The sequence below is a fragment of the Symphodus melops genome (genome assembly GCF_947650265.1).
Source record: "Symphodus melops genome assembly, chromosome: 7".
Classification (NCBI taxonomy): Eukaryota; Metazoa; Chordata; class Actinopteri; order Labriformes; family Labridae; genus Symphodus; species Symphodus melops.
This window is the reverse complement of record NC_136697.1, coordinates 5,277,655-5,292,316: the sequence shown is the minus strand read 5'-3', so window position 1 is coordinate 5,292,316 and position 14,662 is coordinate 5,277,655. Positions and strand designations below refer to the sequence as shown.

At 42.7% G+C, this 14,662-nt stretch overlaps 1 protein-coding gene across 2 annotated transcripts; it reads left to right on the top strand.

The window, feature by feature from the left end:
- Positions 1-7,805: 7,805 nt before the first annotated feature.
- LOC306826258 (uncharacterized protein) lies at positions 7,806-14,533 on the top strand. Of its 2 annotated transcripts, none has more exons than XM_079347458.1 (4): positions 7,806-8,494; positions 8,668-8,814; positions 9,158-9,259; positions 13,749-14,533. In XM_079347458.1, the coding sequence occupies exons 1-4, from the start codon at positions 7,913-7,915 to the stop codon at positions 14,055-14,057; spliced, it is 1,140 nt and encodes a 379-aa protein (XP_079203584.1). In that variant the 5' UTR covers positions 7,806-7,912; the 3' UTR covers positions 14,058-14,533. The 2 variants fall into 2 exon arrangements, with proteins under 2 accessions (XP_079203584.1, XP_079203585.1); XM_079347459.1 differs by having other exon boundaries at positions 13,347-14,533.
- Positions 14,534-14,662: the final 129 nt, after the last annotated feature.

Below are 14,662 nucleotides of genomic sequence, written 5' to 3'. Positions count from 1 at the left end.
GATTAGAACATCTTTTCCAACAGAGTCCTCTATGCCCTGTAAATATCATTTGCCGCCGAAAGAGATATGCCTGTGAAATGCGTTTCCAGCATGAAGATTGCTTGTGTTGAGATGAGTTGCCGACAAGATTGCTTGCTCTGAGATGCGATTCTTGATTTAGAATTTGCTAAACCGGTTTGCTTGTGTTGCAAGCAGAAACAGCTTGCGTTAATTATTTCAGAATAATTTGGTTTATGTAACTGAGTAACTTGATGCCGGGGTTTTTTTTTTTTCTTTCATGCCCTCCTTTAGAGGAGATAGCAACCACAACTTTTGTTGTAATTCACTGTGAAAGAAAATAACGAATATTAAACCTTTGGACACAAGGGAAAATGACTTTTTTGGTTAAACTTTTAAGCTAACAACCACTTGATACTTACGTGCCACTGTAGTTGTAATTTTACACAGAGCCTAAATTTCCACGATATTATTACTAGATTTTTTTTTTTTTTTTGGATTTTTTTTTTTGCAATTGTGAAATTCAGTAACCTCCGACCACCAGGTATTTGCATTGGCTTGCCATGAGTTGTCGAGATCTTTGAGTTTTAATGGTATCAGTTATTTCAGGACATACGGAGGTAACTGCAGAAACCTGAATGGCTCAATTGTGGAGACAAGCCTTACATTGCTGCAGCAGTTGCTTCACCTATTTGAAATTAATGACCTGAATAATGCTTTTTTACTACTTTAAATGATGAGTGAACCGAGATTTTTACATGGGATTAATATTTTTTCTATGCTTTAATATGAAATTAAATGAACTATAGTGATTGAAGTTCATTTCCGGTTTTATTTTGAAAGGACGATACTCTATTTCCGGTAGTTCGTGAATCCCATTTACATGAAACATTGTAAACAAGAAATAGCCATGCTGGATGACTTTAGCATTTTTTCAAAGAGCAGTGCGTGTTTATTCTGATTTAAGATAACAGAACAACATCATATGATCGACTTTAATCTTACGATCTTACCGGGAATTAGCCGGTGGATGAGTAATATTATCCGGATTTGAAAACACGAGAGCTGCGTCCCACCTGAAGAATACCTGCAGGTTGAGGACGACTTCCTACCAGTGAGAAGCTGCTGCGTTCTTGTTTGCCGGCTAGCTGCTTGAGTGGGTTGATTGCATGGAAATAGCCACGGAGTATGAGGTTGATGCGCGATGAGACTGCAGCTGAAAGTCCCCAGAAAGGTACGTTACCTACTGATCTTGCATCAAATGGGATGAAATTACCCGTTACGAGCGCACGAAGCCAGCTTGAAAGAACTAGGGAAGAAAAAGGATCATATTTAAAAGGAGAGCTGAACGATGATAGGCTGAAAACGAAGGAGGAACGCTGCGCCATTGGTTAGATGAGGTCCGGTGACAGAACAGCTGATTAACCCACGGACGGCCCAGACTGACAGCTTGAAAATGACAGCGTGAAAAGAGTGACTGAGAAACCTGATTGTGGATCACTTAAAGTCTTCCTTACTGAACTTTCGCTAAGCTTCATTTATCTTTCAAAATGTTAAGATGTATATTAATTATTAGATATATTGGTATTATTGGCAAATCATTTTTCACATGGTCAATAAAATGAGTTTTTCTCATCAGAGTTTTTGGATCTATGGGATGGAAGTGTAAGATCTGCAAGTCTTTGTGCACCACAAAGGGGAATCTACTAAAGCATTACAGACTACATCACGCAACATTTGGTCGTGGAAAATGCCAGCCATGCCTGTATGAAGGATGCCCTTGTTCATTTAAAACGCAGAGTGCCCTTCGCACACATTTGTCACGATACCATGCAGCCGAAGACTGTCAACAGCCAGCTGTTTTTAACTGTTTAGTTTGCAAAGCTTGGTCTTCTACAGAAAAGGACTACTATCAGCATCTTGGAAGCCATCTGAAGAGCCATGAAACTGTTTTTTGTGTTTTTAAAGGATGCAACTTTAGGACAAACATCTACGATACATTTTTGAAACACAAGAGCAGGCAACACAAGTCCTGTTCTTTGAGTGATTTCAAGGAAGACGTGCACGGAGGTCAGAGTGTGGAGTTGGAGTCTGCTCTCCAAGAGTCTAATGATAGTGAGGACACCAGCTTAGCTTGTGGTCAGGAATGTTCGTCGTTTATAGTTCTTCAAAGAATTGGCCTACTTCTGCTTTAGTTAGAAAGCATCCATAATGCCTCAGTGAAATGCATTGATGCTCTGGTTGAAGACCTTCATTTCATTTCATCTTCAGCAACTGTGTGTGCTGTGAGAGATATCATTGAGTCAACATTAAATTCAAATAAATGTACTGTTGACCAGGCCATTATAACTGAATTGGCAGAACAGTTGTGCAAGTCACATCCAATTAGTACAGCACTTGGAGCTGCTGGTCCACTTGGTACCGCTTTCAAGAGAAGATATTTTAAGGAGCATTTCAGGAGTGTTGATCCTGTTGAATATATTCTTGATCCCCTGAGAAACAAGACATTTCAATATGTGCCTATCCTTGAGACTTTGCATGAAGTCTTGAAGAACAAAGACATTGCAGAGGGACTATTGTCAAGACATTTGAACAGAACTGGATACGTTGAGTCCATCTTTGATGGTAAAATTTACAAGGAAAATGACTTCTTTGCATCAGAGGAAAGCAGACTCTCTATAATCCTTTATATTGATGACTTTGAAGTGTGTAACCCACTAGGAACCTCGAGGAAAAAACACAAAGTAACTGCAGTTTATTGGGTTTTGGCAAATGTGCCTTCTAAGTTGCGGTCTGCATTGCACTCAATTCACCTAGCTTTACTCTGCAAAGCTGTTGATGTCAAACAGTTTCAATACAAAGCAGTTTTAGAACCGCTCTTGGCAGATCTTGCCACTCTAGAACAGGAGGGTGTTTACATTTCCTGTGTGGGAAAAAAGATTAAAGGGACTGTACTTTGTGTTGTGGCTGATAATCTAGGTGCACATTCAGTAAGTGGACTAGTTGAAAGTTTCACAGGGCCATACTTCTGTAGATTTTGTCTTGGACATTCTTCAGAATACCAAAACCAAGAAGTGCGTACTGGAGTATTTCCAGCTCGGACACAGACAGACCATAGTTTGCATTTGCAAGCTTTGAGTGACAATCCTGATTTAACACATTGCTTTGGTGTAAAACAACCATGCCCATTGACTGAAAAATTGAGTCATTTTCACTTTGTCTCTGGCTATCCACCAGATGTACTACATGACCTTTCTGAAGGTATAGTGCCCAGAGAACTGGCATTGTTAATTCAGGCCTTAACCAAAAGGAAGTACTTTAATTTTACTGTACTAAACGAGTTAATAACACGTTTTCCTTATAAGGGCACTGACAAAGCTAACAGCCCTCAAGCAATTCCCCAGAACCACACCAAAAGAAGAACTATAGGGGGAAATGCCCATGAAAACTGGGCTTTAGTAAGGCTTTTGCCGCTTATTATCGGTTCAAGGGTACCAGAAGGTGATTCTGCCTGGCAGGTTCTTTTAATGGTTAAAAGACATCGTTGAATTGGCTGTTGCACCAGTTCACACAGTAGAGACCATTGCATACCTGGACTTCAAAATATCTGAACATCGTGACAGATTCTTACAAGCTTTTCCTGACGTGAAGCTGACACCCAAACACCACTTTCTGGAACAGTACCCTGCAATGATTGAACACTATGGGCCTTTGGTTGGTGTATGGACAATGCGCTTTGAAGCTAAACACAGCTTTTTTAAGCAAGTTGTGAGGCACACCAAGAACTTCAAGAATGTATTGCTGACCCTTTCAACGAGACACCAAATGATGACGGCATACCAGATGAACACAGATGATGGACAACAGCCACTGTGTGTTACAACAATATCTGAGGTGCCTCTGGATGTGCTACATTCAGACTTACAAGAAGCTTTAAGAGAGAAATCCTACTGTACAGATGGCAAACACCATCACCTACCATGGAACTAAGTATGGTGTTGGGATGACCTTGTCTTTTGGCTCCACTGGTGGACTTCCTGACTTTGCAGAGATTAGTCAGATAGTAATTTTGGACAACTGTGTGCATTTTATCGTAAAGTTACTTGCTGCTTGGTATGAAGAGCATCTAAGATCTTTTCAACTGGAGGACACTGGAAAAATAGCTCTGTTGGAGCATCAGCAACTTGGTGATGTGTACCCCTTGCCTACATACATTGTGGGTGGAAAACGCTTGGTCACACTCAAACGTCACATCTGCTGTTCCTTTTAGGTAATTACATATTTTGTTTCAATAGTTATTTTGTTTTTGACAATAAAAAACAGACAAATAATTTTAACAGCAAATGTATAGTAGGGCTGCATAATTGATGTCAGTTTTGTCTTTACCACAATTCAAGCACATGCAATTGATGAGCATATATGAATATATATATACAGCATATATGATGGAGGTCTGTGTACATTTTATAGAGTTTAGAATAGCTTGACAAATGTTAAATGAATGATTTTGTAAGCATTGAGATTAGACCAAGACCAAGATGGCGGCGCGAGCGCATCGCGAGGCCCAGTGTCTCTCTCAGATTTGCAATTTTGCAGTAATTATCCTGTTAATTTCGGGCTTGTTCGTACGGAACAGCCTCGCCTTAACATCCTACACCAGACAGGAACTTTTGGATATTGGAATACATCTCCCTGACGATCCAATCAACAATCTTCGACTCATCCCCGAGATCGCCAAAACACCCGAGGCTACGCACTCCACCCGGCCGGGCGGAAGTGCTCGCAGGCGGCGTCGAGACCGTAAACAAAGGCGGGGGAAGCGCGGAGGTATAAGGGCTAAGCTAAAGCAAACACCGCACCGTCTCCCGTTACCCAGCATTTTCCTCGCTAATGTGCGGTCTTTGATGAACAAGATGGACGAGTTACGACTTCGCATCATGCACAGCAAGAGACTTATGGACTGTAATGTCATGATCTTCACAGAAACATGGCTAAACAATGGAGTACCGGACGATGCTATCAAGCTAGCCAGTCGCCACACACTCCGGGCAGACAGAACAGCAGAGGACTCCGGTAAGACCAGAGGAGGAGGACTGTGCATTTATATCAACAAAACTTGGTGTACAGACTCTGTCATTATTGGGAGACACTGCTCAGTTAACATTGAGTTTCTCATGATTAAATGTAGACCTTTCTATCAGCCAAGGGAACTCAGCTCCACTATTGTAACTGCAGCTTAAATCCCCCCCGATGCAGATGCAAAAGCTGCTATGAAGGAACTTAACACAGCCATCAGTAAACAACAGACTGCTCACCCGGAGGCTGCACTTATAGTTGCAGGTGATTTTAATCACTCAAACTTAAAGACAGTGCTCCCTAAATTTCACCAGCATGTTTCCTGCAATACAAGAGGAAACAAAACTCTGGACCATGTTTACACGAACATTGCAGGAGCCTACACCACGACCCCCCTCCCCCACCTGGGACAGTCAGACCACCTTTCTTTGTTCCTCATCCCCAAGTACTCCCCACTCATCCAACGTGTGAAGCCATCAGTGACAACAATTAAAGTGTGGCCAGCGGGGACAGACTCTGTACTTCAGGACAAGTTCCACCACACAGACTGGAGTATGTTTGCCTCTCAGGCCACCTCGGGCTCTCACACAGACATTGACACCTACACTTCTTCTGTGCTGGATTATATCAACACCACCATCGACAGTGTGACAACATGGAAGCAGATCACCACGTACCCAAACCAGAAGCCATGGATGAACAAGGAGGTGCGTCTCCTGCTGAAGGCCCGCAACACCGCCTTTAGGTCAGGTGATGCAATGGCCTACAGCGTGTCCAGGGCAAACCTGAGGAGGGGCATCATCAAGGCCAAGCACTGCTACAAGCTGAAGGTAGAGGACCACTTCTCCAACTCCGACCCCAGACGCATGTGGCAGGGCATCCAGGCCATCAGTGACTATAAACCCAGCAACTCCACCCCGATGACCACAGATGTCTCCTTCCTGAACGAGCTAAATCACTTTTATGCTCGTTTCGATAGAGACAACAAGGAGACGCAGACCACAACCAGACCTCCTGCAGACAATCAGCCCCTCTCATTCACCACCACAGACGTCCACGCTGCACTGAGCCGGATCAACGTCCGAAAGGCTGCTGGTCCAGACAGCACCCCTGGGCGTGGGCTTAGAGTATGTGCGGAGCAGCTCACTGGGGTCTTTACGGACATCTTCAACCTGTCCCTCGCCCAAGCAGCTGTGCCAGCATGCTTCAAAGCCACCTCCATTGTCCCTGTGCCGAAACACTCCAGCCCGACAGGCCTGAATGACTACCGCCCTGTAGCACTCACACCCATCATTATGAAGTGCTTTGAGCGACTGGTCCTAGCACACCTTAAAATCTGCCTCCCACCCACACTGGACCCATACCAGTTTGCCTACCGCAGCAATAGGAGTACAGAGGATGCAGTCTCCACTGCGCTGCACTCTGTGCTCACACATCTGGACAATAACGACACATACGCACGAATGCTGTTTGTTGATTTCAGCTCAGCATTCAACACTGTCATCCCCTCCAAGTTGAACACTAAACTTGGAGACCTGGGCTTCAACACCTCCCTCCGTCACTGGATAATGGACTTTCTGACCAACAGACCCCAGTATGTTAGGTCAGGACACACCTGCTCCTCCACCATCACACTCAACACAGGCGTACCACAGGGCTGTGTGCTGAGCCCATTCCTCTACTCCCTCTTCACCCACGACTGCAGACCTGTACATGGATCCAACACCATCATCAAGTTTGCGGACGATACAGCGGTGATTGGCCTCATCAGCAACAACGATGATACAGCCTACAGGGAGGAGGTACAGCATCTGGCCACCTGGTGCGCTGACAACAACCTGCTTCTCAACACCAGCAAGACGAAGGAGCTCATCGTGGACTTCAGGAGAGAAAAGGGAAGCACGCTCAACCCCATTCACATCAACGGGATGGCTGTTGAACGTGTCGCCAGCTTCAAGTTCCTGGGGACCCACATCACTGAGGACCTATCCTGGTCCACTAACACCTCCAGTCTAGTGAAGAAGGCTCATCAACGCCTCTTTTTCCTGAGGACACTGAAGAGACACCACCTGTCTTCAGCTGTACTGAGGAACTTCTACCGCTGTGTGATTGAGAGCATCCTAACCAGCAGTGTCACAGTCTGGTACGGAAACTGCTCTGTCACGGACCGTAAGGCGCTACAGCGGGTGGTTAAAACAGCACAGCGCATCACAAGGTGTCCACTTCCTGCCATTGAGGATGTCCAGAGGAAACGCGGTCTGCGGCGAGCTCACGGCATCCTTAAAGACTCCTCCCACCCTGCCCACAGACTGTTTACCCTTTTGCCCTCCGGTAGGCGCTTCAGAAGCCTCCGGACCAGAACCAGCAGACTGAGGAACAGCTTTTTCCCCAGAGCTGTCTCCCTACTGAACTCCACCCCCCAAACTCTGAACTCTGTCTCTCTCTCAAACTCCGCCCCTCTCTCGAACTCTGCCCCCTCCTGACCCCCCCCCCCCCCCCCCCCCTGCATATCACCTCACATCCATCATCCCCCACCACTCCTCCTTGTCACACACACATTATTGTATTATAGTATGTCCATATCGCCACTGTAAGTTATTGATCTGTACAATATGTACATATTCTGTATATTATCTGTACATTAGTGTATTCATTTTCTCTGCACCTTAACCTGTATATTTAATCCTCTGTATACACTTATATTTATAGCATATTTATAGCAGTTACTGGATCGGGTTCATCACAGGACACTCTCATTTTGCAGAGGCAAAGTAACACAGAACGAAGTCAGCCGTGGCCAAAAACGTTTCCCATTCCCCAGTTTGCTTATGAAACTGAAATGTACATTGCAAGAGCAACAGAAGAATTCAAGAAGAGTGGCACTCTCCTGACTCCCTCAAAAATCAAGGCAGATGTACTTGAGAAGCTTGCTGAAACTATATACGCATATACTGCCTATCCATCCAGTGCTCAAATAAGTGATGTTGCAGAAGCTCTTGTCGCAAAATTTCCATGTCTCAAGGAACCTGGCTCATACTCTGGATTCTACGGCTGGCAACAAAGCATAAAATACAAGATGGCCAATTATCACACCAAACTTCGTGGCTTTGGTGTTCCCAAGGTTTTATGCAATGCACTGAAACGCAAGAGCTCTGCTGACCAGAGGTCAGCTAAAAATGTGAAGAAGCCTCGAAAGGCTGAGATCAACTACCTCCCTCCTTACCCAGCAGGTGAGGATGAAAACAGTCTAGAACAAGAGAGGATTCAGTTGCTCAGTGAAGTCATGAAGAGGGACAACAACAAGATAATAAAAGAAAAAATGGCAAAGACATTTGCCCACAGAAGAAATGAAATCATCAACCATTCACCATGCATTGAAGACATTAAAGACAGATGGCCAGCTCTTTTTGAGCCATCTCATGTGAGTTACATGTAGATGCTATTAAGAAATTATTTTTTCTGTTACAAGTTTAAATACAAATCATACATATAATGATAACATTGGTGATTTCATGTTGTATAGAGGATTGTTAGAACAATATTTACATTTCAAATACTTTAGGGTTTAAAACTGATTTCTTGTTTGTCTCTAAGCTTCATGATGAGTTTCTAAGGATCACGATGGTCAGCCTTGAATCCCAGTTCATGTTCAAGCTTGATGAATACACTCCCAGACTGCTGAAAATCTTCCACTCCAAGGGCGGAAGTATGGGTTTGAAGTTAAAGTCCATCCTACTCAAGGTATCCTCAAACACTCTTTAACTGTGAATAATGATAACAAAAAGGTCTGATATCACACATGTTCAGCCTGTCACCAGATCACACAGAGAACTGACTGCTTTACATGCTGAACGTGAGCAGACTCATGCTGCTGTAAAGGAAATCTCTAGCCAGAACGTCTGACTCCCTCCATGTGTTATTTTATAATAATGCATTGTTGTCTTATACTAGATTAAGTAGATAAATTCTATGCCAGTTAGCCAGCTAACAAACTATTAACCTGTTATAAAAATGCAGTGTAAAGAGTTTTAAGGTTAAATGATGATATTAAGTCATAAAGTTGATTTGTTGTTTTTTATTTCAGGTTCCCAGCAGTCCCACCATTGATGAGAGTAGAGAGGCTGTCATTCATTGTTTGTTGGCTTATCTAGGGGAATCTACTGATCAGCTCCTGAAAGAATATGATGTAAGTTTAACACTAGGAGCGCCAAACGGTCTAATTTACCTTTCCCATTTTTTAAATGTCTGTAACTTTCTTCAAATAAATTACATGTATCCTCTGGCACATGACTTTACCTAAATATGTGTTGATTGATGTTTTGAGCTGTTACAGGTTTGTAGAATAAATGACAAAAAAGTTAGAAGCATTTATACCCATTAGCGCCAGAAGTGGTCAAATTTACCGGCAGCCTATTTTTCGCGCCCTTTGTTTTTAATGTACCGTTGCCTAGCAACACGTCCTCGCGCACATCCTTTTCAAGCACGAGCGTACATTTTTTGAGGGAAAAGAATAGATTAGAAGACAACTGAATAGCAGATAAGAGCATAGATATAATAGACAATAGAGTTAGTATAAATAAGAAATAATAAGTTTGAAGAGCAGAGAAGAGAAAAGGACAGAAAAGAACAGAATAGAAAAGAAGAGAAGAGAAGAGAACAGAATCGGCAAGTAGCTATAACATCAGCTAATTTAGCTAATCAAAGGATAAGAGGAAAGCAGATTGAATAGAAGAAAAGATAAATGGATAGAAAAAAAAGAAATCTGACAGCCAAACAGGCTTTAGAACTTCTCCAAAATCTGGAAGAGGATAATTCAGATGGAGGAGACGTTTCGATGAGCGACTGGGAGATAGAGGACAGTTCAAGTACCGAGTCTGAAGACGAGTACAGACCAGTACCACCACCGCATAAAAAGCGGAGACTTGCCCCAGGACAAGAGGAGAGACGCTCTCGAGGTAGGCATACTTTTTTTCTGAGCTATTGATTTCCGCAACAGCAGAACAATATTGTTTTCTAAGTCTGAAAATTTAAAAATCATAGCTGAAAAGATTAACATATAAGCCATATGACACTCCTCCGGACTGGAGCACATTATTACACATAAGCTACATTTGCTCTCTGGTTGTGATAAACATTTATGATTAGGCCAAAAGAGTTGAAAGAAGAGTTGACATTGTTTTGAGAGGATTGTTGGCCCTCTCTAACTAGAAATATTAATGTCTGAATCAACAGAGCAACCAGCAGCAGCTGCCCATGCCCTACAAGCTGCAACGCCAACACCACGACTGGAAGATGTGCAAGGTTGGTTATTTTAGTTTCTAAAAATATACTACGCCTATAGGCTAATAAAATATGTTTTATATTTGCTTCGTGGCAAATCTAGGCAACTATATTGTGAGAACATGGATTATTATACATAGTCTATTTTATTTCATTCAGGGAATTCCTGCTTTTATTTGTAGGCTACTTTATGTTCCTAATATTGATTAATCCTCTTGATTTACAGAGCAGCCACAAGGAATGGCAGACCACAGTCTCCATATCAGTCCACAAGTGAGAGCGCATTCTTTAGATGCAACAGGTAGGCTACTTTTTCCTTTCGCAGCAGCAAAAAACCAAACCTCAAAATGTATATATTCTTCTTTTAATTATGGGCTAATTGGATTAGTCCCGGACATAATTGCCATCTACACGGTGCGTTGCATGAAAGAAAAGTTTTAATTACGTCAAAAATATAACTTTAATTTACCCTTTTATGAATCCAAAATACACTATAAGTCCCCAAAAAAACGAAATATACACTATGAGCCAGAAAGTTCAGTTTAAACTGTCTTTTTAGTCTCTTTTTAATCCACAAAAAGCAATCTGCCGACGGTCGCTCATCCACAAATTATACTACCAACACGCTCATTTCAGTCAAAATAACTTTCTGATTGATATGACAGACATATGACGTGATTTTTTTGCAGGGCTGACGCCTCCAACTGTGGAAACGGCGAAAGACGGGACACAATGGCAACTCATTCAGCCTGGAGCACAGCCAGGCAGACGTCAGTCGCAAAATGTTGTTACAGAAAATAGCGGCCCTACTGCACACGCAAGAAGGAACATTGATGATCCCCTCAGTGCCTTTTTATGTTTATTTGACAACTCAATGCTTCACCACATCCGTGATTGCACAGTGGCAGAGGCGCACAGGGTGCAAGGTGACAACACCTGGAATGTGTCTGTGGAGGAGCTGAGGGCTTTTATTGCGCTCCTATATGTGCGTGGGACATACAGCGGAAAGAACAGCAGTATGGAGAGTTTTTGGTCAGAGACCTGGGGGATTCCCTTTTTTAGCTCAACAATGCCCCGCAACCGCTACAGAGAAATCATGCGCTATCTACGGTTTGATAAAAAAGATAGCAGGCGTTCACGTCTCTCTAGCGACAAGTTTGCCCTGATATCAGAGGTGTGGGAAAAATTTGTGCAGAACTGCATTGCCTGCTACAAACCTGGTGCGCACATCACTGTGGACGAGCAGCTATTCCCCACAAAAGCGCGGTGCCGCTTCACACAGTATATGGGGAACAAACCCGACAAGTTCGGGATCAAATTCTGGCTTGCGGCTGACGTGCAGAGCAAATACATGCTCAATGGCTTCCCTTATCTGGGAAAAGATGAGAGCCGACCTGCTGGCCAGCGTTTAGGAGAGAGTGTGGTGTTGAAGTTGGTGCAGCCATTTGAGGGAAAGGGGAGAAATGTCACCACTGACAATTTTTTCACCTCCCTCTCACTTGCCAAACAACTGCGTGCAAAGAACACCAGCCTAGTGGGGACCATGAATAAGACCAGACGGGAGCTTCCTCCATCTGTGCAAGGCAGAGGGGAGCTGTTTTCCACAAAGGTGCTGAAAGCGGAGGGGGCTACGCTGACAGTTTACCAGGGGAAAACAAATAAGAACGTGGCCATCCTCAGCACCATGCATCCGGATGTCGAATGTGGGAAGGACAGAAAGAAAAAACCGGAAAGTGTAGTATTTTATAACTACACGAAAGTTGGTGTCGACGTTCTGGACCAGATGGCCAAACAGTGCTCCACCAAAGGGGGTACTCGCCGGTGGCCAGTGGCCAGTGGCAGTCCTTTATAACATCTTGGACCTGGCTGCCATCAATGCACATATTCTGCATAAGAAATGTAGCAGCAAACCCATCGCGAGGAGGGCCTTTATCAGGCAGCTGGCCATGGAGCTGAGGGAGGACCACATCAAGGTGAAGCAGCCCAGCCTCAATGCTCGTGTGAGAGAGGTGCAGCCCGAGCCTAAAAGAAGGCAGTGCCAAATTAACAGCAGCTGCCTGCAAAATAAAACATGGGCCACATGTAAACATTGCAAGCGCCCTGTCTGTGGCAAGTGCACACGCAAAGTGGACACCTACTGCGCAGATTGCCAGTAAATAGACATTTAGTGACGCGCAGGTAATGTAAATATATAAATAATTCATTAGAGTAACAGTTTATTAGAGTAATAAAGAATGTATGTATAGGATGTTTATTGTTATTATATGTGTATATAGTATGGTTTCGACATAATTCCTCTTTGTTCTAAATTGAAAATATATTCCTTTCGGCTTTGTTCATTTAAATTAAATTTAAAATTCTACATTTCCAGGTCATAAAGAATATATGTAAATATTGTTGTGATTTCAAGTTTATAAAGGTTTATTTTGACCGACATCAATTGTTTTCACGTTGTTCAAACAAATCTATTTAGTTCATCTTCGCTAATTAATTAATAAATTCATTTATCTAACCCCCAAGTTCTTGTACTTGTTTTCGTTGCCTCCTTCTTTCACTATGGTTATGTTAAGTTTCCTAACAAATAGTGTAGCCTGTACAATGTGTGGTTGTCTTTTCTACATTTACTCTCTCCTCTCGACATAGCCTATCGCTGCGGCAACCAAAGGGTCAACATGTATTTTGATAGCATTGATACATTATTCTAATTACTTGACAAATTGGTATGCTGGGATGTGCAGTGTCGTCAGAACCCGTTTCTGTCAAGTACATAAATAAAAACTAATCATAATCTTTCGTGCGGCTGGCACATTAATATTCAGGTAGGCTACTTTCAAGCTGCGGTAAAAAATACCGCCGCGGCGACAGTAGGGGGTGCTGTATGCTGGCGCTTCTAGTGTTAAGTCCATCTTAAAAAAAATGCAAGTGCTGTCGATGTTAACGCAAGTTATTATTTATTCAGAGACCTTGATGTAACTTTTTTTTTTTTTTTTAAGGCTGTGTGTGAGTTCAGGTAATTCTACAGATTTTGGACTTATGCATTGGCTCCACTTTCCAATATGAAAAATGAAAGAGCAGTTCCTCTAAAAACTGAGCTGCATGTGCTCATTACGCAGCCATTAGTGAGTAGGTGTAAAACAACAACCAAACCTTCTCTGTGCTAGCGTCTTTCTTTAGTCATTTTCAATGAGTAGAGAGCGTTCACAGCTGCCTGAAGAAAAAATGCAGGCAGGGATCACACAAGCACATAGATGCCGACATTAGGTGCATTCAAAAACGTTAAATATAAAAATACTCCCCCCTTATTAGAGTTCATTAGCTTGACCACATGAGTTTATAATAGTGACCTTTGTCTATGGCTGTAAAGTCTAATATATACAATATTCTTGCAATTTCAGGATGCTGATGAAGACAGCGTGGCACAGGACCTGGCTGCACAAAGCATGAAGATTTACAGAATCAAGACCAATGTCTCAGAGGACCCCGAAGACATTGGAATTGTGGTTGATGGTGTCAAAGCTCTTACTGCTTTGAAAAACTTTCCCAGAGCCTGCTCCATGCTTGTTGGGCTGACATACAGTATGCAGTGGATCTGGCCTATCCGAAGGAGCTTCGATACACATTTGAAGTTTTTCAAAAACTCCTTCTTGAGCTGGATAGTTCAAAGCTGTCCCCAAAAGTTACCAGCCTCAAGAATAAACTGTTAGCTTGAAGAAAGGGACTATTGAAGAATGAGGTGGATGTTAGTTAAGTCTCTGTCAGGTGTTGCTCAGATGTTCAAGTTATGCAGTAATTCCACTGCTCCTGAAGAAAAAAGGTTTCTTCTTTCAAATGTTTTAAATGGGTGTTCCAGATTTGTTAGTATGCCAAGTTATAGCAAAATGCAAGGTAACTCCTTGTTCACCCGACCTTTTTGAAGCTTGCTGCTCAATGAAAATCTGATCAGTTACTTGTTGATGAAACAAATTTCCTGAGGATGTGTATATGTTGTACACAAAATGTCATACAGTACAAAGACAAGAATACATACTTGCAGTTCAGAAATATTGTTCAAATGCTAAGTACTTCTAAAAATGTAAGTGCTTGTGATGGACAGTTTATTGTGCAGTGTTGTTAAATGTTTGAGCTTTTGAATCTTTGAGTAATAACGGGTTTCTGTTAATACATAGATGGGAGCCGAGAAACTGTGAACAAGATCCTGTTGCCTGAAGTGCACATGTTTGAGAGCTTTTTTTGTAGCTCCTAATGTTTTATAAGCTTGTTTAGAGAAACTTGCACTTGTACATGTTTATACTGTCCTTTAATGCACTGT

Coding starts and splice junctions, on each gene's coding strand:
- LOC306826258 (XM_079347458.1), top strand. CDS start 7,913: ATGTACATTGCAAGAGCAACAGAAGAATTCAAGAAGAGTGGCACTCTC. Junction 8,815..9,157: donor TAAAGTCCATCCTACTCAAG/GTATCCTCAAAC, acceptor TTTTTATTTCAG/GTTCCCAGCAGTCCCACCAT. Junction 9,260..13,748: donor AGCTCCTGAAAGAATATGAT/GTAAGTTTAACA, acceptor TTGCAATTTCAG/GATGCTGATGAAGACAGCGT.